This window comes from Heterodontus francisci, chromosome 8 (genome assembly GCF_036365525.1).
Source record: "Heterodontus francisci isolate sHetFra1 chromosome 8, sHetFra1.hap1, whole genome shotgun sequence".
NCBI lineage: Eukaryota > Metazoa > Chordata > Chondrichthyes > Heterodontiformes > Heterodontidae > Heterodontus > Heterodontus francisci.
Genome location: NC_090378.1, coordinates 25,635,953 through 25,660,355, shown reverse-complemented (window position 1 = coordinate 25,660,355; position 24,403 = coordinate 25,635,953). Strand labels below are relative to the sequence as shown.

The window sequence follows — 24,403 nt, the reverse complement described above, 5'->3', positions numbered from 1 at the left end:
CTTCACGATATTACCTTCCTTAACACCTTCTTTGATTTTACCATTAACTGTTGGTATGCTGAAATGTACAGCCTTCCGGCACTACTAAACAAGGACGCAATTCACCCTCAGTTAACAGTGGCATCTTGGTTTCAAGCCAGACCATGGTCTACAACAACAACTTGCATTTATATGGCACATTTAATGTAGTAAAATATCTCAAAGCACTTCACTGGACTGTTATCAAACAAAGTTTGACGAGAGTTCCTGTATTAGATCAGATTCAATTATATTAATTATATTACATTAATTATATTTCATGGGATTCACTGGGGCATTTGACTGCCCACTATAACTAAAACTCTCAGCTTCAAAGGTCTGTGTGATAATGAAGTAGGGTATGTGTTACAGGAAACATATTCTTAGTTGTGAGAATAGCAAAGCTAATGCTGTTAATGATTCATATTAAACATCAATATTCAGGAAAATCCTTCACCAATGTAACCAGGAAGTGGCAGCCCCTTAATGGGCATTAACTTACTCACTTTTCCAAGAAACAGTAGAAAGTCTCCAAAGCAGTTGATTGTTGCCACATTCAGTGCATTATTTACAATTAGAAAGAAAGCTTCTTTGGCTGAGGTGCAGAAATTTGTCCCATTGATTGCAGTTGCAATGTATGCATTCTGAAATAGAAAGGGGGAAACTTATTTTGTATAACTGGGCTACTTACTAAACACTAGTCCATGTAGCTCATTTTGTAATACTTTCAAAGCAGTGCCTTACATGTGTGAAGAATTCAAGTCATTTTCCCCTCTCTGACTTTCCCACAAAAATGTATATTTAGGAAGTGCCTTGCCCATGTAATAAACGCACTCCCTCCACTCCACCAATATTCTGCTATTGCTTTGCTCCTCAGTTCACAGCATGAAGTAACTAGCAGCTTACCACCCAAATCTCCATTTAAATGTGTGAACCAAGACAGTGGGCTGGACTTTGAGCAGGAGGTGGGGCTCCCAGCACGGGCCAAAAAGGCGAAGAGGAAACCTGCCCCTGCATTGTTTCAGCATTCCCCCCCCCCCCCCGCCCCAGAGCGATCCTCCGGTCTTTTGGGGTGAATGTTTAATGAGGTGGGATCCTCGTCCCTTTAAACACTTAATAGGGATGGGGATCCCACCCCCATGAGCTCCCTGCCAATCACAGGGCCAGCAGCTGGCAGCACCACTAAGAATGGTGGCCATTGGCAGTTTTTAAAAAAAAAATTCATTCATGGGATGTGGGCGTCGCTGGCCAAGCCAGCATTTATTGCCCATCCCTAATTGCCCTTGAGAAGGTGGTGGTGAGCTGCCTTCTTGAACGGCTGCAGTCCATTTGGGGTTGGAATACCCACAGTGCTGTTAGGAAGGGAGTTCCAGGATTTTGACCCAGTGACAGTGAAGGAACGTCGATATAGTTCCAAGTCAGGATGATGTGTGACTTGGAGGGGAACTTGCAGGTGGTGGTGTTTCCATGTATTTGCTGCCCTTGTCCTTCTAGTTGGTAGAGGTCGCAGGTTTGGAAGGTGCTGTCTAAGGAGCCTTGGTGCATTGCTGCAGTGCATCTTGTAGATGGTACACACTGCTGCCACTGTGCGTCGGTGGTGGAGGGAGTAAATGTTTGTAGATGGGGTGCCAATCAAGCGGGCTGCTTTGTCCTGGATGATAGAGCTTCTTGAGTGTTGTTGGAGCTGCACCCATCCAGGCAAGTGGAGAATATTCCATCACACTCCTGACTTGTGCCTTGTAGATGGTGGACAGGCTTTGGGGAGTCAGAAGGTGAGTTACTCACCTCAGGATTCCTAGCCTCTGACCTGCTCTTGTAGCCACGGTATTTATATGGCTACGCCAGTTCAGTTTCTGGTCAATGGTAGCCCCTAGGATGTTGATAGTGGGGGATTCAGCGATGGTAATGCTGTTGAATGAAGTACTGCAGAGACTTCAGACCCAGGTCCAGCGCCGGAACCCCAGACCTCAGGTAAGTGAGGAGGGATCACCAGGGCCAATCCAGATGACCCAGCAAAAGAGGGTAGTGGTTGGGCGTTCAGTCCAGGGGGAGGGGGTTCCACAGGGTGAACTGTTTCTTGGTGGGGGTCCTCCTTGGGCAACAGATCGTCCACAGAGAACGGCAGCCCCCCAAAGCCCGCAGGGAGGGCACCTCATTTTCCAAGGCATCCTCCCTGCGCAACAGGAAGCCCCTCCCGGCACTGGTAAGGTCCCAGCAGTGGCGAGAGCAATTGGCCTCTGGGTAGCAAGGCCGTCGTCGGCCTATCCCGCCCCCGGGAGATTTGGAACCAGCAATCCCAGCAGTGGGTTCTGTGACGGCCACTGCCGCTCTGATTCTCCGGCCCACCCCTCCCCCCCCCCCCCCACCATGCCACGAAACCCGCGACAGGAGGAGAATAAGGTCAGGTCCAGTGAGTGTCAACAGATGATTCAAACCCTGAATGATTTCAACCCGAGCCTGAATCCTGTCCTCGTTGGATCTATTCACTTTTCAGAAGGAGTCACTGCATAGAGGTCAGCAGTGGGAACCTGGGCTGACTGTAGTAACTTCACACACTGAGATCATGTCAAACCTCTGGTTTTCTAGTTTGGAATCAGAGGAATACATTTTCCTCAGTCCACTGTCAGTAAAAAAAAAAAGTATAAAACAGATTTTCCTGATTGGTACTGAATTTCTCACTAACATTAGCAAATTGACTAATATTGTCCCCAATATTACAATTATTTCAGCATCCAAAATAACTGGCTCCAAACAATTTTCTCTCACTGAATCTGACCAAAGACAACAATTAAAGAAAAAGGAGGCAGGGTCAGAGAGAGACACATATGAAGGTACAGTTAAAAAAAAAAATTGGAATTTGAGCCCTTTGAAACAGAAGTGAGTTTAATGAAGTATTTGTTCATGTCAATCATGACGTTCTTTACCGAGCTGGCCAAGTCCTAAAGGGCATATCTGCTAGACTGGGTCTGCAGCAGGTGGTGAGGGAACCAACAAGAGGGAAAAACATACTTGACCTCATCCTCACCAATCTGCCTGCCGCAGATGCATCTGTCCATGACAGTATTGGTAAGAGTGACCACCGCACAGTCCTTGTGGAGACGAAGCCCGGCCTTCACATTGAAGATACTGTCCATCATGTTGTGTGGTGCTACCACCGTGCTAAATGGGGTAGATTTCGAACAGATCTAGCAATGCAAAACTGGGCATCCATGAGGCGCTGTGAGCCATCAGCAGCAGCAGAACTGTACTCAACCACAATCTATAACCTCATGGCCCGGCATATCCCCCACGCTACCATTACCATCAAGCCAGGAGACCAACTCTGGTTCAATGAAGAGTGCAGGAGGGCATGCCAGGAGCAGCACCAGGCAAACCTAAAAAATGAGGTGTCAACCTGGTGAAACTACAACACAGGACTACTTGCATGCCAAACTGCATAAGCAGCGTGCGGTAGACAGAGCTAAGTAATCCCATAACCAATGGACTAGATCCAAGCTCTGCAGTCCTGCCACATTCAGCCGTGAATAGTGGTGGACAATTAAACAGCTAACTGGAGGAGGCGGCTTCACAAATATCCCCATCCTCAATGTTGGGGGAGCCCAGCACATCAATGCAAAAGATAAGGCTGAAGCATTTGCAACAATCTTCAGCCAGAAGTGCCGAGTGGATGATCCATCTCGGCCTCCACCTGAAGTCCGCAGCATCACAGATGCCAGACTTCAGCCAATTCGATTCACTCCGCGTGCCATCAAGAAACGACTGAAGGCACTGGATACTGCAAAGGCTATGGGTCCTGACAATATTTTGGCAACAGTACTGAAGACCTGTTCTCCAGAACTTGCCGCACCCCTAGGGGTGCTAACACCCCAAGCTGTTCCAGTACAGCTACAACACTGGCATCTATCCGGCAATGTGGAAAATTGCCCAGATATGTCCTGTACACAAAAAGCAGGACAAGTCCAAACTGGCCAATAACTGCCCCCATCAGTCTACTCTCAATCATCAGTAAAGTGATGGAAGGTGTCATCAACAGTGCCATCAAGCAGCACTTGCTTAGCAATAACCTGCTCAGTGACGCTCAGCTTGGGTTCCGCCAGGGCCACTCAGCTCCTGACCTCATTACAGACTTGGTTCAAACATGGATAAAAGGGCTGAACTCAAGAGGTGAGGTGAGAGTGACTGCCCTTGACATCAAGGCAGCATTTGACCGAGTATGGCATCAAGGAGCCCTAGCAAAACTGAAGTCAATGGGAATCAGGGGGAAAACTCTCCGCTGGTTGGAGTCATACCTAGCATAAAAGAAGATGGTTGTGGTTGTTGGAGGTCAATCATCTCAGCTCCAGGACATTAATGCAGGTGTTCCTCAGGGTAGTATCCTAGGCCCAACCATCTTCAGCTGCTTTATCAATGACCTTCCTTCAATCATAAGGTCAGAGGTGAGGATTTTCGCTGATGATTGCACAATGTTCAGCACCATTGGCGACTCCTCAGATACTGAAGCAGTCCAAGTAGAAATGCAGCAAGACCTGGACAATCCAGACTTGGGCTGCTAAGTGGCAAGTAACATTCGCGCCACACAAGTGCCAGACAATGACCATATCCCCATGACATTCAATGGCATTACCATCACTTTCAACATCCTAGGGACTACCATTGACCAGAAACTGAACTGGAGTAGCTATATAAATACCGTGGCTACAAGAGCAGGTCAGAGGCTAGGAATCCTGCGGCAAGTAACTCACCTCCTGACTCCTCAAAGCCTGTCCAGCATCTACAAGGCACAAGTCAGCAGTGTGATGGAATACTCTCCACTTGCCTGGTTGGGTTTAGCTCCAACAACACTCAAGAAGCTCGACACCATCCAGGACAAAGCAGCCCACCTGATTGGCACCCCATCCACAAACATTCACTCTCTCCACCACCGACGCACAGTGGCATCTTACAAGATGCACTGCAGCAATGCACCAAGGTTCCTTAGACAGCACCTTCCAAACCCATGATCTCTACCAACTAGAAGGACAAGGGCAGCAAATGCCTGGGAATACCACCACCTGCTATTTCCCCTCCAAGTCACACACCATCCTGACTTGGAACTATGTCACACTTCCTTCACTGTCGCTGGGTCAAAATCCTGGAACTCCCTTCCTAACAGCACTGTGGGTGCACCTACACCACATGGACTGCAGCCATTCAAGAAGGCAGCTCACCACCACCTTCTCAAGGGCAATTAGGATGGGCAATAAATGCTGGCCTACCCAGCAACGCCCACATCCCATGAATTAATAAAAAAAGGTATGTTTAAATATAATATGTATAAAAATACCATAGCAGTGTAAACAGAGAATAAAAATGATCTCCAGGAAAAGGAACCCTACCAGAAGGAATTTTGCCCCTAAACAGTACATCATATTGCACCATTCACTTTGATCTCTCCCTACACTGTGTCCCCCAAAATGTCCTGACCATGATCCTGGTGTAGCACTGGGCATCACCAAATTGTTACCCCAGTGCTGGCTTGGTTGGCAGGTGCCCATGCCCCAAATGGTGCATCTTGGGCACCTGCCTGTCCTATGCTGCTGAATACACTGGTGCCTGCCCACCATTGGGAATGGGGGAAGGGGGGGGGGGTGAGGGGTGCTCATACCCCCTCCCCGCCCACCAAAGAGCCCACGTAGTTCCTCCCCAGCCCCTTGTGTATGAAGACTGATCATAGAAGTGCCTAATAAAAAAAGAGACTTCCCATCTGGTGGGCTGTCTCTGAAAGGTATTGTGTGCTCGTGCCTCTCGCAAGAGGATAGAAGTAATGGCCAAGAAATTTGGCCACATCCCTTTTTGGGTCCACAGGGGAGGGGCAGTGCAGGGATTGTAATGTTGAGGCCCAATGCGCCCCCAATATTGGGCCTCAGGCCTCCATTTGCATATTCAAAGGGCCCAACCGCTATTTCAAATATGGGCACTGCACACCAATTCCTTTGTCCTAATATGGTGACCTGCTGTACATATTGGAAGCTGCTTTCTAGGCCCACGAGGGGAAGGCTAGTAGTTGAGGGCATCTGCCAAATTTTTGGGAGAGCTGGAGAGATAGGGGGGTATCAGCCACATAAAGTGGAGAAAGGGGTTTTAGGATTGTACATGCAAATAAATACCATTAGGGGAGTTGGGTAGCAATAGTACAAGCTCCTGAGGTGGCGCCTCTCTTAATGAAAGGCTAGTTCTGCAAATGTTGATTTAGGCGAGTGAACAGTGTACTGGAGTCAGGGTCATTTATGGCACAGAAGGAGGCCATTCATCCATCGAGTCGATGCCAAGGTGGGCAAGGAAGAAAAACAGATTGCCTAGTCATACCTGTCTTGCTGAAGTTTGTTCAGCATTGCTCTACAGTCCTCGGTGATGAGGGAGTTAACACTTTGTGCTAATTCCCAGCAGATGCTATGAGTAACATTCCTAGCTAGCTTACTGGTACACACGGAGGAGTCTGTTCCTCCTGTCTCCAATTTGCTCCAGGAGGGTCTAAGTCAGCAAAATTCTTTGTTTTTCCTCTCCTCTTTCTCCGGCTGCGTGGTGAACAGTCTATAGACATAATTCTCAGAAAGTATAATGAAAAGATTGACAAGACATGCAGTGAAGTTATCTAAGAGAGTGAGCCAAGCACTGCACCTTCCAATACAAGATTAGGGGCGGCGCAGTGGTTAGCACCACAGCCTCACAGCTCCAGCGACCCGGGTTCAATTCTGGGTACTGCCTGTGTGGAGTTTGCAAGTTCTCCCTGTGTCTGCGTGGGTTTCCTCCGGGTGCTCCGGTTTCCTCCCACATGCCGGTTGATAGGTAAATTGACCATTATAAATTACCCCTAGGATAGGTAGGTGGTAGGGAAATATAGGGACTGGTGGGGATGTGGTAGGAATATGGAATTAGTATAGGATTAGTATAAATGGGTGGTTGATGGTTGGCACAGACTCGGTGGGCCGAAGGGCCTATTTCAGTGCTGTATCTCTAAAAAAAAAGATTGCTCCCCCATCTGTTGATGTGTCGGTCAAACAGTCTTTACAAGGCTGCACCTCAGGTGCCCTCACATCCACTTCACACATATTTCATGGCAAAAACAATTCCAATGGCTATATAAATAAGCTCTCTGGGAAATTCTCATGTAACTGCCCATCCAGACCACCAGCAGGTAGAAACTTTTTCTCACTGACAGAACTCGCTGCCTGGAGATCAAGGGCTACATCTTTACCTGTTTTCCCAAGTATACTTCCTAATTAGATAAGTAAATTTCCTGGCATGGGGATTGATGGATGTGGTTGCTACAGTAAGGAATAATAAGACGTTGGCTGCCTTTTTATCAACTCCAAGACCTCTGCCAGCAAAGTATCTGCCCCGAGCACTTCAAATTGGAAGACATTTGTGCCAACGGACTCAGCTGTTGTGATGTGAAAAGTTTAATGCCTGGGACTAAAACGATGCCTATTGCTAACAGCCCCAAGGGTCCGAGATAATCTCTGGTCTCTATGATGTGAAAAGTGTTGCTGTACCTCAGTACGTTTTTCCCTGACTGGTTTCCAAGAGTTCAAAATCTGGCCCTATGAAATTAGCGAAGTGAAAGCTGCAGTGATCCTTGACAGTTGTTGAGTCTTTCTCATGTTTAGCAATGAAAAGTGCTGTTGTTCCAGCTATACTGGACCTGTTCAGATCATCAAACTGCTGGGCTGCTTTCGCTCTGATCTTCCTTACAAGTGTTGACAGAAACCGCATGTTGCAAAGTTATCACCAGGCAGAAGAAAGGCCAAACCAAAGACAATGATTGTAATAACTGGTGAAGTATTGAATTATGAAGTAAATTCAAACAGAGGCACGGTGTACAAAGGCAAGGAAATTCTGCTAAACCTTTATAAAACACTGGTTAGGACTCAGCTGGAGTATTGTGTCATATTCTAGACACTATAGGATGTCAATGCCTTGCAGAAGGGGCAGAGGAGATTTACTGTATTGGCGTTGGGGTGAGCGACTTCAGTTATGTAGAGAGACTGCAGATGCTGGGATTGTGCTTCCTAGAGCAAAGAAAGATACAGGGAGATTTAACAGAGGTGTTCAAAATTATGAGGGATTTTGACTGAGTAAATAAGGAGAAAGTGTTTCCACTAGCTGAAGGGTCGGTAACTAAAGGACACAGAGTAATGGTAAATTGGCAAAAGAACCAGTGGGGAGAGCAGAACTTTTTTTAATGAGTGGCTATTATCTGGAATGCACTGCCTGAAAGCTCAGTGGAAGCAGATTCCATAGTAACTTACAAAGGGGAACTGGATATATACTTGAAAAGGAAAGTATGCAGGGCTATAGGAAAAGAGCAGGGATGTGGGACTAATTGAATTGCTGTTTCAAAGAGCCGGCACAGGCACGATGGGAAGAATGGCCTCCTTCTGTGCTGTGCAAGTCTACGATAAACCTGAGACTGTAATTAAAATAATTTTTAGATCAAGAAAGATTAAACTTTTTTCAAAACAGTCATTGTGAAGATAGTTGAGTTTTTATATATCCACCATCTTGGACATTACTGGAAATTCCCTTTTTACACAAACCATGATTGGGGTAAATTCAAATTCAATAGACTATGCGTGAGGGGACCACTGAGTGCCTGCATGAGGGATACAGCATTGGGAAAGGGGGGCCCACTGAGAGCCATCCCTGCCCTTGATCCTGACTCTCCTACACTCCCCTCCCCCACAACCCCCACCCACGAAATCCCTCCTGCCCCGACTTACCTGTGGCCTGGTTCCAGGGTCTCAGGTAAGTCCAGTAGTGGCAGCAGCCACAGCCTCCGCGGTGGTGTTGCTCAGTTAAAGAGCTGCCGACCTCTGATTGGCTGGCAGCTCTCAGCAGGCGGGACTTTTGCTGTCGGGGTCCTTGATCCCAGGGAAGACCCATCAGTGTCCATTTAAGTGCCTAACTGGCCTTCCCCAGAGGAGTTGACGCGGAACTCTTGCCGGCGCTTTTACCAGTGGTCGAGACTCCCATCACCAACACAAAAAAGTGTGATGCTCAATTGGCAGACTTAAGTAATTCTGCTGACTTTCCATCGCACTGAACTCTACTCCCACCTTCCCCTAACAGTAAAATAAGTTTATAGGATGCCCAGGAGATCCAATGGATGCCATGGGGACATACAAATCAAATCGGCAAAAATGAAAACATTTTCTCTTTCAGCTGAAGGAGCAAAGTGACTGCGGCTGACACCTATGTGACACCAAACTAATTGAAGTCTTTGGAAAGAGAGAAAACTTAAATACGACATGGGGAGAGGGTGCAGAGTTCTGTGGCTTCAGTTGGAAAAGTCTCCTCCTGATTTCCTGTAAAAGATACAGGGATGGCACAGTGGCGCAGTGGTTAGCACCGCAGCCTCACAGCTCCAGCGACCTGGGTTCAATTCTGGGTACTGCCTGTGTGGAGTTTGCAAGTTCTCCCTGTGTCTGCGTGGGTTTTCTCCGGGTGCTCCGGTTTCCTCCCACATGCCAAAAGACTTGCAGGTCGGTAGGTAAATTGGCCATTATAAATTGCCCCTAGTATAGGTAGGTGGTAGGGAAATATAGGGACAGGTGGGGATGTGGTAGGAATATGGGATTAGTGTAGGATTAGTATAAATGGGTGGTTGATGGTCGGCACAGACTCGGTGGGCCGAAGGGCCTGTTTCAGTGCTGTATCTCTTAAAAAAAAAAAAAGAATTGCTTGAGCTGCAGGAGTAGATGAACAATTAACTGAACGACATAAAGCTGACCCCATAACAAAATGCAAAGATCGAATGGCTGGGCTCTGCCTTCAATACTTCCGTTTCAAAGAAAACAACTTGCTGAATTACTAAACCAAGCTGTCCACTACAAAATAAGAGATAATTGCACATTTTTTTTAAAATGGCTTGATTGTTTTCCTCCCATTCCTCTTCCAACAGGAATAGCTTTGTTTACAATCCAAATTAGTCTCAAGAAAACACGAGCACTGTAAGAAACTGTGATAGAAGAGCTCACGCCATAATAATTGCGGAAAGTTTGAGCATTTATTTCATTGTAAATTTTCTTAGCAAAAGTATGGATGTTTATCGAAACACAGATTTCTGGCCAGCCTCCAGCGATGACAATGGCAGCAGATCAGCCAGTGAGATTCATGAGAACAGCACTGTGGGCACTTATCCAGTTCCTCTTTTTCCATGAACTGCTTGCTGTGAATAATCACTGCTTTGTGAAGCAGCTGAACCGAGTGGTAGAATGAGAGATACACTACAACGCACTGAGGCCACGGATAGATGGCTACCATAGCAACAGCCGATCTGGTCTTTACAAACTTAGTGTTAGTGCCAGAAAGGCTACCTTGGAGTAACCGACACTGAAACAGAGGAGAAGCTGTGCTTCACGCTGTCAGTGCAAAAAGCCCGAGACACAAGTTCCTCCAAGGAAACTGAGGCCCAACAGGAGTTTAAATCGGAGTAGAAATTTTTCATGGCTGTCTAATACTTTAGGGCCATTGTGCTTCAGTAGTTTCACTGTAGTTTTTGGCTTCAGTAGTCTGACAACATACAGCTGGACAATCTTGCTGCTATCACAATGCAGTTTGATGGATTCATGCCTCTGTACCTTCTTTGCTGGGATAGCATTTTCGTTCTCAGTGTAAACCTCACTGTTTATTTTCAGATGACCTGGAAAATAGCACATGGAAAGGTGATTACAAGAAATCGGTCGGCATTAAGTGCAATGAAAAACAATAAAAATAGTTGTAAAATTAATGTGTTTTGCTAAAAAAAGGAAATTAAAATAATGAGGCTAACCTCAATCAGTTTAACAAAAAGTAATGTATTTAAACATGCAAAATATATGAAACAGCACTTAAAAGGCTGGTGTTAACATTTAAATTAATATGGTAAAAGGACATTTTTAAAAACATTAAAAGGTCTAAATAAATACAGATTTACTTTCAGAATTTTAAAAAATGCTTCTAACGAATAAACAGAAAAATTGGATTAACCAATAAAAGTGAAATACCTGATTTTGTTCTTGAAGCTTAAGGTAGGAATATTACAGCTTCACATCTTTTGTTGTTCAAACAATTCCAATTTCCCCCGTGCTTGTCGACTCCCTGAGAAATATCTGACCTTCTAACATTCAGGCTGGTTTCTCCCAACCATGAATGGCAGAACTGGATAAATAGGCTGGCTTTATACACCATCCAAACCACAGATAAAACCACCTGGCCTTGAAGTTTAAGCAACAGTACATATTTCAATCAAAAAGCAGCATTCTTGCTTTCAGTACCACAAGGTAAGCACGTGTTTTCTGGAGAATGACATGGACAACGAATGCCTCATGGGCAGGCTTATTTATTGCTATTTAAAAGCATAAGGTTCTGCTCACTAGGAGCCATTTGAGAGACATGCCTTGAGCATGTGCGAGCAATGTTGGAAGAGACTCCAGGCAGTTTCCTCCCTCCCTTCCTTCCTTCGATGACTCTTGAGAGCTGTGAAACTTATCCTCGAAGTTCCCTAGACTGTGAAAATCAGCAGCACGCATGTCACAATATCAATACATAAAGAGTTTTATAAATACATTAAACAAAACCAAATACAGTGGCTGAAGTAACAAACCTAACTTTTAAACCAAACAAGTACAACAGATTAATACACTGGACTTTTAAAAAAGACTGTTTAATGTAGCAATGAAGTAAAAGTTATTGCATTTATTACAACACAAGTTACTGCAAGTTATGGTAACACAAGAGGAAAATGTAAAGGCTATTTGTTCCATTTCTTGGTCATTCCTCTCTTACAACCCACTGGGAGGATCTTAGTTCTAGTTCTATAACCATCTTGTACGCTCAATGTGACTGAACAATGCACTGCTCGTTTGTTACACTCAACATACATCCCATACATTGGAACAGGGGCCCATTTAAATAATCAGGCTCCAAGGAGATCAGCACTGTAGGAATCTGATGACAAGATCACTGGAGATGATCACATAATACCATCAGGAATCATCTCTGCTACTACATGGGGAATTTTTGGGTTGGTTTTCTCAGGTCCAATGGCTGCAATTGTGGATGGGAGCACAGAGCAGAATTGAGCTGTGAGATCAGCTGCTGTGGTTCCAGCTGATGTCAGTAAAACCAGAAAAATAGGAATGATAAAACACTGCCATCCCTATCTCCTGCTAGTCTCCATAATACGCGAAGCCCCGACTCCTGTCGATCTCCATAATGCGAGAAGCCCTAACTCCTGCTCATTTGCATAATACTACCAGCCTCGACTCCCCCAGCAAAGAGCACTGGTAAGTGAGAAGGTATTACCAATATTTCAGGTTTTACTGCCATCATTTGAACCTTTTTGAATTTATATTCCTTGTAAAAATTGCACTACTAATCTCTGACTCACATTCAGAATTTTGCAAATGTCTTTCTCAGGTGGACATATTAATATTCAGGGATCTTCACACATTGACTGCTACAGTACCCAAGTATAAAGCCTTTTCAATTCCTCCTCAATAAAGGTCATTGCACAATCTCTATTAGTTCATTAGCTGCTCTTGCGGGAGTGAAGTACCTGGTTTAAAAATCGTAGCCATTTTTCCAGACAGCACAGACAGCACATGCAGCATTTAACCAGACATCTGGCACAGGCATTTTCCTAAAAGAGGGAGCAAAACAGTCCATCAAATCCAAACAGTCTGTCAAATCCAGTACACTTTCAACTCCTGCTCATTATTCTTTAAAACCTTTGTTCTATGTTTGGGATGACAGTTCATTCAGACTCTTTTGTTTTAAATTGAGAAACCAAGATGCAGAGCCACGGGTATAACTCATAAAACTGCTATGGTTAAAAATATTGCAAGAGAAAATGATGCAGCAAAGTCATCAGAGATATCTGAACAGAGTCCCAGAGATGCAGAACATAGGCAACAATCTCATAGGTGACGTGGTCAAGCAAAAGGTCATGCTGGTGATAATGGACTAGGCTTTCAAGGTGATGATAATTTGTTGACAGCAGCTTCCACAAATTTTGAAAGTACCACTAAAATGGTGATGGGTAATTTGATTCATAACAGCTACATGGAAGTAATAGACTGGTAGTAACAGAGATTGCCAAGATAGCAAAGGAGACGGGTTAGTTTGGACGCATGTATCTTGAGGCCAATGGGAGGGTTACTATCACAACAGGAGGTACTTTAGGAATCCCTAAAGTAGAGGATCAAATATGCATGTTGGACATTAAACTTGATATCAATCATAATGGTTGAACAGAATGGAGCAACAGAGGGAGGTCCTTCGCTAGAAAGGAAAAAAACTTGCATTTATATAGCGCCTTTCATGACCACCGGATGTCTCAAAGCGCTTTACAGCCAATGAAGTACTTTTGAAGTGTAGTCACTAGGATCATATAAGCCAAAAGACTTGCAGGTTGATAGGTAAATTGGCCATTATAAATTGTCACTAGTATAGGTAGGTGGTAGGGAAATATAGGGACAGGTGGGGATGTTTGGTAGGAATATGGGATTAGTGTAGGATTAGTATAAATGGGTGGTTGATGTTCGGCACAGACTCGGTGGGCCAAAGGGCCTGTTTCAGTGCTGTATCTCTAATCTAATCTATTAAAGTTAGTTGGAGAAGAAAAGAGAGCCAAAAATATCAGTTTTCTCTTTAGGGAGGCTAAAAGCTATAACATCTGGAAGGAGAGGTTGAAAGGAAGATTTACAAAAAATACAAGTGCATGTTTGGCATCTTAAATTTGATGGGGCATCTGCTGGAAGGGTAGGAAGACAGCAGTGGCCATTTCTTTTCAATAGAATTACTTTTATTCTCTAATTGGGGATTAACAGAAGTTATTCACAGAAATGGATCAAGGTGTCAGGTTGAATAGATTAAATGAGGCAGGCATGATTGAACGGAGATGTGCACCAAATCTAATGGAAGGTACAAAATCTTCGGTGGCAGTTAGAAAATCATCAGTTACTTCAATAGCACAGGTAGAAGGACAGAAGAGCTCGAGCAGCAATTGAATCAGGGAAAAGTAGCAATGAGTTCCTAAAGACCATCCCAGTTGGCTGATGTACAAAGACTGATTACAGAAACCCAGTTAGATTGCCCCTGGGATCACCGTGGGGGACCCAGAGCGCACAACACTTGCAGTGAGCTGGTTTCGGCACAAACTGTGAAGTCAACAATGAATAACATGATCACATGCTCCCGTCCACAGTCAGAGTCTTGTGCAGGGAATGAGACAAAGGGGGCTGCACAGAATAGGACAACTGCTCAAATGAAAAGGTAAATGACCATCATAAACAGGGATAAAAAAATATTGGCGCCTTTTTCTTAGTCTAAGAAAAATGTTTCTGCCAAATGTCCACCCTTTGTAAAAGTTATATAAGGAAGGAATAGGTCACAGAAAGGATTGAAAACCCAAAATGGAGGCATGTCTATGGCTGAACATTGCAGGCCTAACTCCCTGTTTGGTGCATGTTGAAATGGATATGAATATTGTAAGATCTGGAGGTGAGGAGGGCTGCGTTTGACACTCCTTAGTGGGTAGCAGTGCACTGTCCCTGGCAGGCGATGAAAGCCCAGATCAATGCTATCTACAGTGACTGCAGGTCTGAGGGCATGTGCAAGAGAAGATGGCACACTTTAAGTAATCTGGCATGGTAAACCTACCCAACAGTACTAGGTAGACAACCTAAGATTCTCAATTCACAACACCACTGCATCAGCCCTACAGGGCAAAAAAAAAAAATGGTATTCACAATGTGAGTTGTGTCACTGTATTCTGTAATAAGTAGAACTATCAGTAGAGCCCAGCATTGAGCAGGCAGTGATAATGCAAAAATTAGGGCTGGGATCAAGAAAAGAATCTAGATGATTAACTGGATTACTGTGAACAGATAGGCTAATTGTTAACTCCTGGTCCTTCAGCAAAACAAACTGAGAAATGGAGGAGAGTCAGTCCTTATGGTGACCATCGATGTCAGCAAGAAAGTGGGTAAGGTAGAGTTACCAGTTTTGCTTCTGATAGACAAACAGCTAAAAGTTCTAGAGAATTATTTTGAGAAGTGATAGGAGAAAAATACATTGTGGTAAGGGAGAGATATTTGTAGCCGCAAGGGATCAAAGTCAGGTGATTTAAAGGAGCTGGAATATCAGTATAATCATAAATACACAGACGTTGTCCAGATCAGAGGCTGTAGGAAAGAATTTAAATGAGAAACAATAGACGAGGGCAGCAGAACTGGAGAGGGCAACCGACACAACTGCAATTTAAGGAAATGGCACAATATCACAAGGCGAGAAGGGGGAGTTGGGGGCTTGCGATAGGTACAGTTTTTGCTGCTTATTTTCCTGATATGTTCCAGTTTTCAAAAATGACTTAGCAGCTTTGGTCACACAGAACTCTTAAGCAATCGGTTGGCCTCATTTTAACCCATCACTATCTCCTGTGTCACAACTATAACGCTTTCCTATTTTACAATTACAAATGAAGGGAATTTGGGAAAACTGTGCAGATCAAGTAATTTGCCTGGTTGGTAAATTTGAGCTGTGCATAAATAAGAACTATATGGTTGACGGAGAATAAAGCATTGAAACAGTGTGCTAACCAGTCACTTCCTTCAAAGCTTTGCCACTGCTCCAAGTCGGGCGAGCTCAGTGTTGAAACTGTAAAGCATCAGAAAAGCCAACAGAAAATGATCCAAACTAAGAATAAAAGTCCTGACTCACAAACTGCACCTATGGACTGACCTGGTCCTCAATGCACCACTTGTTACATGTGATCATGCATGGGTTTAAACTAGAACCCTCTCAAACATGAGCTCTCATTGATATGAAACGACAGAAAATATCATCTTCCCCAGGGATGAGAACATTTGCATCCACACTCATTCTCGTTCTGATGTCAATGGGACCAATACCATCCAATGTAATTCAAACACTCATTTTAAAGTACAGGTGAAGCATTTCACTTTGAAAATATTCCACTCCTTGTTTAAAATGAGAGGATGCATTCTGAAATTATTTCAATGTACAAGTTATTCTGGTGGCAGAAGCAGATCACAAGATGATGAGCTGCCTTCAGTCCCTCAAAACTAATAGTCTACAATCAATAACTGATCTCTCAGCCAGATATTGGGCTTTGATGGGTAAAATGTTGGAAAAGGTTATAAGAGACAGGATGTATAATCATCTTGAAAAGAATAAGTTCATTAGCGATAGTCAGCACGGTTTTGTGACGGGTAGGTCGTGCCTCACAAACCTTATTGAGTTTTTCGAGAAGGTGACCAAACAGGTGGATGAGGGTAAAGCAGTGGATGTGCTGTATATGGATTTCAGTAAGGCGTTTGATAAGGTTCCCCATGGTAGGCTATTGCAGAAAATACGGAAGTATGGGGTTGAAGGTGATTTAGAACTTTGGATCAGAAATTGGCTAGCTGAAGACAGAGGGTGGTGGTTGATGGCAAATGTTCATCCTGGAGTTTAGTTACTAGTGGTGTACCGCAAGGATCTGTTTTGGGGCCACTGCTGTTTATCATTTTTATAAATGACCTGGAAGAGGGTGTAGAAGGGTGGGTTAGTAAATTTGCGGATGACACTAAGGTCGGTGGAGTTGTGGATAGTGCCGAAGGATGTTGTAGGGTACAGAGGGACATAGATAGGCTGCAGAGCTGGGCTGAGAGATGGCAAATGGAGTTTAATGCAGAAAAGTGCGAGGTGATTCACTTTGGAAGGAGTAACAGGAATGCAGAGTACTGGGCTAATGGGAAGATTCTTGGTAGTGTAGATGAACAGAGAGATCTTGGTGTCCAGGTGCATAAATCCCTGAAGGTTGCTACCCAGGTTAATAGGGCTGTTAAGAAGGCATATGGTGTGTTAGCTTTTATTAGTAGGGGGATCGAGTTTCGGAGCCACGATGTCATGCTGCAGCTGTACAAAACTCTGGTGAGACCGCACCTGGAGTATTGCGTGCAGTTCTGGTCACCGCATTATAGGAAGGATGTGGAAGCTTTGGAAAGGGTGCAGAGGAGACTTACTAGGATGTTGCCTGGTATGGAGGGAAGGTCTTACGAGGAAAGGCTGAGGGACTTGAGGTTGTTTTCGTTGGAGAGAAGGAGGAGGAGAGGTGACTTAATAGAGACATATAAGATAATCAGAGGGTTAGATAGGGTGGATAGTCAGAGTCTTTTTCCTCGGATGGTGATGGCAAACACGAGGGGACATAGCTTTAAGTTGAGGGGTGATAGATATAGGACAGATGTTAGAGGTAGTTTCTTTACTCAGAGAGTAGTAGGGGCGTGGAACGCCCTGCCTGCAACAGTAGTAGACTCGCCAACTTTAAGGGCATTTAAGTGGTCATTGGATAGACATATGGATGAAAATGGAATAGTGTAGGTCAGATGGTTTCACAGGTCGGCGCAACATCGAGGGCCGAAGGGCCTGTACTGCGCTGTAATGTTCTAATTCTAATACAGTTACTGGAACAGGAATGGACTGGATAAAAGCGAAGCATTCAGAATCAAAGACAAAACAACCTATTATTAGCAGCTGAATTTAATTGGATCCAACTTTCTTTTATATAGTTCATAAAAAATCTTATAAAATGCACTGCAGTAAAATACATTGCTCTTTGTCACGGGACATAAAACCTTTACTATAAATGGTAATGTTCTCTTTAAACAGAAGGGATATCTCGAAAAACATCAAAAGGACTGGAAATGAATCCCAGCCCTGGCTCTTATCTTACCTTCCCTTTCAGACTGCTGTGAACATACAGAAGAACAATCCGTGGAATCCTGACAAGAGTGATTATAAAGGAACCTTTAACAACCGTTCCCAGATGGTAATTAAAGAGCCTTGAAACAGAAGTGAGGATTGGGTGGCTGGGTGGATTACTTTTGTCCCTGAGAAAAGAATACAATGATCACGTATTAGACTGGACCTTCTAGCAACAAAGGGAACATAACTAGTGGTTAACACATTAAATGTGGGCAATGGTACTCCATCATGCATTTTAATGTATTGCCAGATCCTAGTCTATTAGCACCCATGGAGGCAGATCCCAGTCTGAGTCAGTACCCATGGAACCAGATCTCATCATGCCAGTGTAGAGGCAAGATGGGAGAGACAGAAGGATCAGCAAAGTCACAGGGATCAATGGGAGAACCCCCCAACCCTGCCCCACAAGATGGGAAACCTATGGTAGACAATGTCTGTCACATATTGGTCTGAAGGTCATCATCGCACCCATTTACTGAGAACTGAAGCTCAATTACATTTTTAGACAACTTACATCCCAGTTTGTTTAATGGCAATTACTTGACTTTTCCAATCCACATTAGATGGTTAAAGGAAAAGATCATCAGCACCTTCAGTTCAAATAAAGCTTATGCATTGAACTTCTTCCACTGAAAGCCTCCAATGCACAATGTAAAGTTTAACTCAGCACCAATGAATCCAGCTGCTAGCTGGCTGCAGAAAATCCTTATCTCTCTCAGTGAAGAGCTTTCGATGAACTTTTGATTGTCAATGCAATGTTGTCCACTTCTTGTCCCTTAAGGGCTACTTTTATGAGCTCACACTCCTCAAGAGAAGCCTCACGCGCTGCAGTCCCGAGTAGAAATGTAGGACGACAATTTTGCGACAATTAAAATTGGCCCTTAGCTTCAAAAAAGTGATAAAGCATTTCATTCACAAAAATTGTCTAATGTCAATATCAAGGTCTTTCCGATCAGGTAGACCATGGATCAGGTAGACAGCAAGTTGCCCACTACTTTGTCCGAGAGCATGCCTTAGCTCCAGAGCAGCGCTCTGTGCCAGTAGATGGCTCAAACGTGCTTTACAGCCAAAGAAGTACCTTGGAGTGTAGTTACTGTTGTAAAGCAGGAAGAACCATTATTTGTATAGAAAATAGGAGCAGGAGTAGGCCATTTGGCTCTTCGAGCCTGTTCCGCCATTCATTATGAACATGGCTGATCATCCAACTCAGTAACCCGTTCCAGCTTTTGCCCCATACCTTTTGATCCCTTTAGACTCAAGAGCTATATCTATCGAAACATAGAACATTTCTAGTCCCCCCAGTGAAGCTACACTCCGATTTCCAAGCAACAATGAACAGATGAGATGTCCAACCATGCAATACATCACCAAAAGCCTTTCTAACAAACTCTTACCTGTTGAAGTAACAGCACACGACAGCCCCAGCAATTGTCATTTGCTGACAAGCAACAAGAAATTCACTGGTCCAGATCAGTCCAATTAAATGGTACCACCACATGTACCGAATTCCAGACAGTGGTCTGTACTCAACCACATTATCTGCAGTTACATAAGCATTACCTGGAGATTAAAAAATGAAATGTAAAGTACAGGAACACCAAAATCAGAAAAACACAGCACCATGACATGGCACTATACCATTTAGTCCCTCACAATGAAAATTCGGCAAAGGAAATCTCACCTTTTATTTAAACCGACAGCGATCAGCAACTAATTGCTCTTGAAAGTGAACAAAACAGGCAGACTTGCCAAACTAAAAGAAAATTAAAAAATAAAGTCTCGACTGAATTTTAAAATGGTCTACACTACTGCTGCACCATCTATTCCAAACCTACAGAAAAATACACCAATGATTTTTAATTATTCTTTCATGGGATGTGGACATCACTGGCAAGGCCAGCATTTGTTGGCCATCCCTAAATGCCCTTGACAACTGAGTGGCTTGCTAGGCCGTTTCAGAGGGCAGTTAAGGGTCAACCACATCGCTGTGGGTCTGGAGTTAGATGTAGGCCAGACCAGGTAAGGACATGAGTGAATCAGCTGGGTTTTCTCGACAATTGCTGATAGCTTCATGGCACCATTACTGAGACTAGCTTTCAATTCCAGATTTTTATTAATTAAATTAATTTATTAATTTAATTTAAATTTCACCACCTGCCGCGGTGTGATTTGAAACCTGGCAATTAGCCTGAGCCTCTGGATTACACGTCCAATGACATTACCACTACGCCACCATTAGGATGTTTATTAAGCAAGTTAAATGTCTAGTGATGGGAATCTCAGAACTGTCTCTCACCTCCTTCAACTGGCTGAAGGGGCTGAGGTGTTCACATGTTGATGGGTTTCTCCATCGATGAAATTAAGTCTGGGGGAGAGATGGGTATATGGGCTAAAAATACTCCAGCACGTACCATATGATTGTTAAAAAAAATGCAAGCAGATGACTTCCTGACAGTGTGGTGGAGGCAGGTTAAATTCAGGCATTCAAGAGGGAATTGGATTATTATCTGAAAAAGAAGAATGTGCAAGGCTATGGGGAGAAGGCAGGACATATGAATTGCTCTTTCAGAGAGCCAGTACAGACATGATGGGCCAAATGGCTTCCTTCTGTGCTGTAACCATTCTATGATTCTATGACATATTCAGCCATAAGTCGTATCACCTTTATAAGCTATGAAACTAACATCATCGCTTTTGGTCCCAACTGCCTTTTAATTGTGACTGGTGTGTGACCCTCTGGAGGTTCAAAATAAAGTGAAACAATATCACCCTGACAGGAAACTTAGGGAAAACACAGATAAAACATTTCCCCCATTTATGAGAACATTTGACTGCTGATAAATGTACTTTAGCCAGGTTTGCAATTACACACAAAATCCACACCAACGCATAAAAGTAAATCAGCGTCAGAGCAGTGGGAGGCATTCAAAGGGGAGATTCAAGGGGTTCAGAGTAAACATGTTCCCACAAAGAAAAAGTGTGGGACGGCCAAATGTAAAGCCCCATGGATGTCAAGGAGCATACAGGGTAAGATAAGGCAGAAAAGGAAAGCTTACGTCCGACACCGAGAACTCAATATTACAGAAGCCGAGATGAGTATAGAAAGTGGAGGGGTGAAATCAAAAAGGAAATTAGGAGAGCTAAGAGAGGGCATGAAAGAATATTGGCAAGCAAAAGGTGAACCCAAAGGTGTTTTGTCAATACATTAAGAGTAGGAGGATAACTAAGGAAAGAGTAGGGCCCGTAAAAGACCAAAAAGGTAACCTGTGTACAGGGACGGATTATGTTGGTATTGCTCTTAATGAATACGGTCATGAAGACCCCCACCTGCCAAGAATGAGGCATAATAATTTTGTCATCTGAACATTAATTTTAAAACGATGCTGGAGTGAAGAAATGACTTGTTTAAAAAGATATCACCATGCACTTGGCTGGAGGACATTTGCATGCTAAGAGACAGTGCTTGGAGAAACAAAAGAATTACTCACTGATTCAATTAATAGAGATTGGGCTGGGCAATGGTGATCTACATCTTGTCGGGGTAAGAGACAGCACTACACCACCACCCCCCCCCCCCCCCCCCCCAAACCCCCGCCACTGAGAGCTTTGGAATCCACAAACGCAGGGGTTTGTTTAAACAATTAGTCACATGACTAACCTGCTGGCCAACTTGGAGTTTGAATTGTGTTCACAGGAGAGTTAGATATCAGTCTGCAGATTGTAACTGAACCTGGAACAAGACAGCCTCTCTCAAGAGCGAAAAAACTCCTACATCGAAACAAGTTAATGCGTGTACTGGGCCCCAACAAACAGCAAAACGTACTGGCAACCAAAGACTCCACATTGAACTCAAAGGACCGTAAATAACTATCAGATACTGTCTCAAACTTTTCCGCTTTATTCTTTCTACTTTTTCTGTCTCTATCTGCGTGTGTGTTTATTGCATATGCATACTAGCGTGGTTGCATTGCATATTCATAGTTGTTAACTGAAATAGAGTTTAAGATGAATAAATTTCCACCTTTCTTGTTTAAAATCTAAGAAAACCTGTCTGATTTCTCTGCCTTACAATTGGAAAGCAGTGAACAAGAATTCACTGAGGGGGAGCAAAAACAGTGTTTTTAAAATTAAACCCTGTTACGGGTAGTCCAGGCAAAGGCTGAGAGCGAACCCCTAGACCCCCGTCTCACCTGGACGTAACAATACTTCGCAACTGTCTTCATAAAAGATGCAGATATTGTAGTTAAGGAAGAGGGGTGTGAAGTATTGAATGTGATAAACATATGGAGAGAGGAAGTATTAATGGGATTAGCATCCTCGAAAGTTGATAAATCACCAGGACTGGATGAAATGTACCCCAGGGTGTTAAAAGAAGCAAGAGAGGAAATAGGTCTGACCATCATTTTCCAGTCCTTACTGGATACAGGTGTGGTGCTGGAGGACTGGAGAACTGCTAATGTCTTACCTCTGTTTAAAAAGGGAGCGAGGGGTAGAACGAATAATTACAGGCCATTCAGTCTAACTTCTGTAGTAGGCAAATAACTGGAATCAATTCTGCGAGACAGGATAAATGGTCACTTAGAACGGCACAGGTTAATCTAGGATAGTCAGCAAGGATTTGTTAAGGGAAGATCTTGTCTGACTAACTTGATCGAATTTTTTTGAAGTACAAGGAAGTTGATGAGGGTGGTACAGTTGATGTAGTCTACATGGATCTTAGCAAGGTTTTTGACAAGGTCCCACATGGCAGACTGGTGAAAAAAATAAAAGCCCATGGGATCCAGGGAAATATAGCAAGATGGATACAAAATTGGCTCAGTGGCAGGGCGGCAAGCAAAATCAAGGTGAACCCAATGATGTCTTGTCAATACATTAACAGTAGGAGGATAACTAAGGAAATAGTAGGGCCCATAAAAGACCAAAAAGGGTGTTTTTGCAACTGGAGGGCTGTTTCCAGTGGTGTTCCACAGGGCTCAGTACTGGGTCCCCTGATTTTTGTGGTATATATTAACAATTTGTACGTAAGGGGCATGATCAATTAGTCTGCAGATAACACAAAGATTGGGCGTGTGGTAGACAGCGAGGAGGATAGCTGTAGGCTGCAGGAAGATATTGATGGTCTGGTCAGATGGGCAGAAAAGTGGCAAATGGAATTCAACCCGGAGAAGTGTGGTGAGGTGATGCATTTGGGGAGGTCAAACAAGGCAAAGGAATACACGATGAATGGGAGAATACTGAGAGGTGTAGAGGAAGTGAGAGACCTTGGAGTGAATGTTCACAGATCCCTGAAGGTAGCAGGACATGTCAATAAGGTGGTTAAGAAGGCATATGGAATCCTTTCCTTTATTAGCCGAGGTATAGAATATAAGAGCAGGGAGGTTATGCTGGAACTGTATATCTCATTAGTTAGGCCACAACTTGAGTACCGTGTGCAGTTCTGGTCACCTCATTACAGAAAGGATGTAATTGCACTAGAGAGGGTACAGAGGAGATTTGCGAGGATGCTGCCAGGACTAGAAAAATGCAGCTATGAAGAAAGATTGGATAAGCTGGGTTCTTCTCGGCACAGAAAAGGTGACGGGAGATCTGATTGAAATGTACAAAATTGTGAGGGGCTTGGATAGAGTGGATGTGAAGGGCCTATTTACCTTAGCAGAGAGGCCAGTGACTAAGATTTAAAGTAACTGGTAGAAAGATTAGAGGGGAGATGAGGAAAACATTTTTCACCCAGAGGGCGGTGGGGATCTGGAGCTCACTGCCTGAAAAGCTAATGGAGGCAGAAACCCTCAACTCATTTAAAAAGTGTCTGGATATGCACCTCAAGTGCTGGAACCTGCAGGGCTATGGACTAAATGCTGGAAGGTGGGAATGGACTGGGTGGCTCGTTTTTCAGCCGGCGCAGACATGACGAACTAAGTGGCCTCTTTCTGTGCCATAAACTTGCTACGATTCTATGTTCAACATTCACATCAATGTCCAGATGATGCAAGATTCATTTTTGGGAGGCGGGGGGGGGAAGGGATGGTGATGTTTGCAGGATGCTCACAAAGTGCTAACTTTCCCGATTTTATTTGGTGCATTTTCCCACATTTTGCAGAGGAGATTTCATACCTATGTAAATATTATATGATGGCAAGAGGAGAGACCAATCCCTACTGAGTTAGACCTTTGTCAACAGCAGTTCAAAAACAACTCATTGTTTGTGAAGCACTTTGTCATGTCCTGAGGCAGTGAGAATGTGCTCGATGTAAATGTCAGCTTTTTCTTGCTTAAAGCTGCAGAGAATGTTGTTGCCATTAATATATTAGAATTAGCAAATAACTGCCCCTTCCACAAAAGCTGTTATAGTGGTAAGCTCCCTCAACACATGATATGGTATGTGAGTAGAACATGACTTGTTTGCTGTGCTGTACCTTTGGGACCCAGAGTGTGACTTGATGCGAGTCTACGTATATTGGCTCCCTTTCGTAGCTAGGACCACAGCCACACAGACATCACAGTGATTCCATGGGCACCCCCATTTCCCAATGGAGGTTGTAGACTGAGGCAAAACAGGTGATCTGCCTTTGAACAAGTTTTTGGTCACAAAGTACGA

The 24,403-nt window shown here is 43.9% G+C and overlaps 1 protein-coding gene across 3 annotated transcripts in view; it reads right to left on the bottom strand.

Annotated features, from left to right (window-relative positions):
• LOC137372709 (choline transporter-like protein 3) overlaps positions 1-24,403 on the bottom strand; it is an 82,284-nt gene that overhangs the window by 15,056 nt on the left and 42,825 nt on the right. For 2 of the 3 annotated variants that reach the window (XM_068036830.1, XM_068036832.1), the window contains exons 10-13: positions 19,203-19,368; positions 17,777-17,933; positions 12,596-12,679; positions 525-662 (exon numbers count right to left, since the gene is read on the bottom strand). In XM_068036830.1, the coding sequence (XP_067892931.1) occupies positions 525-662; positions 12,596-12,679; positions 17,777-17,933; positions 19,203-19,368 (545 nt within the window). The remainder of the gene's footprint in view (positions 1-524; positions 663-12,595; positions 12,680-17,776; positions 17,934-19,202; positions 19,369-24,403) is intronic. The other variant, XM_068036831.1, reaches the window with a different exon arrangement.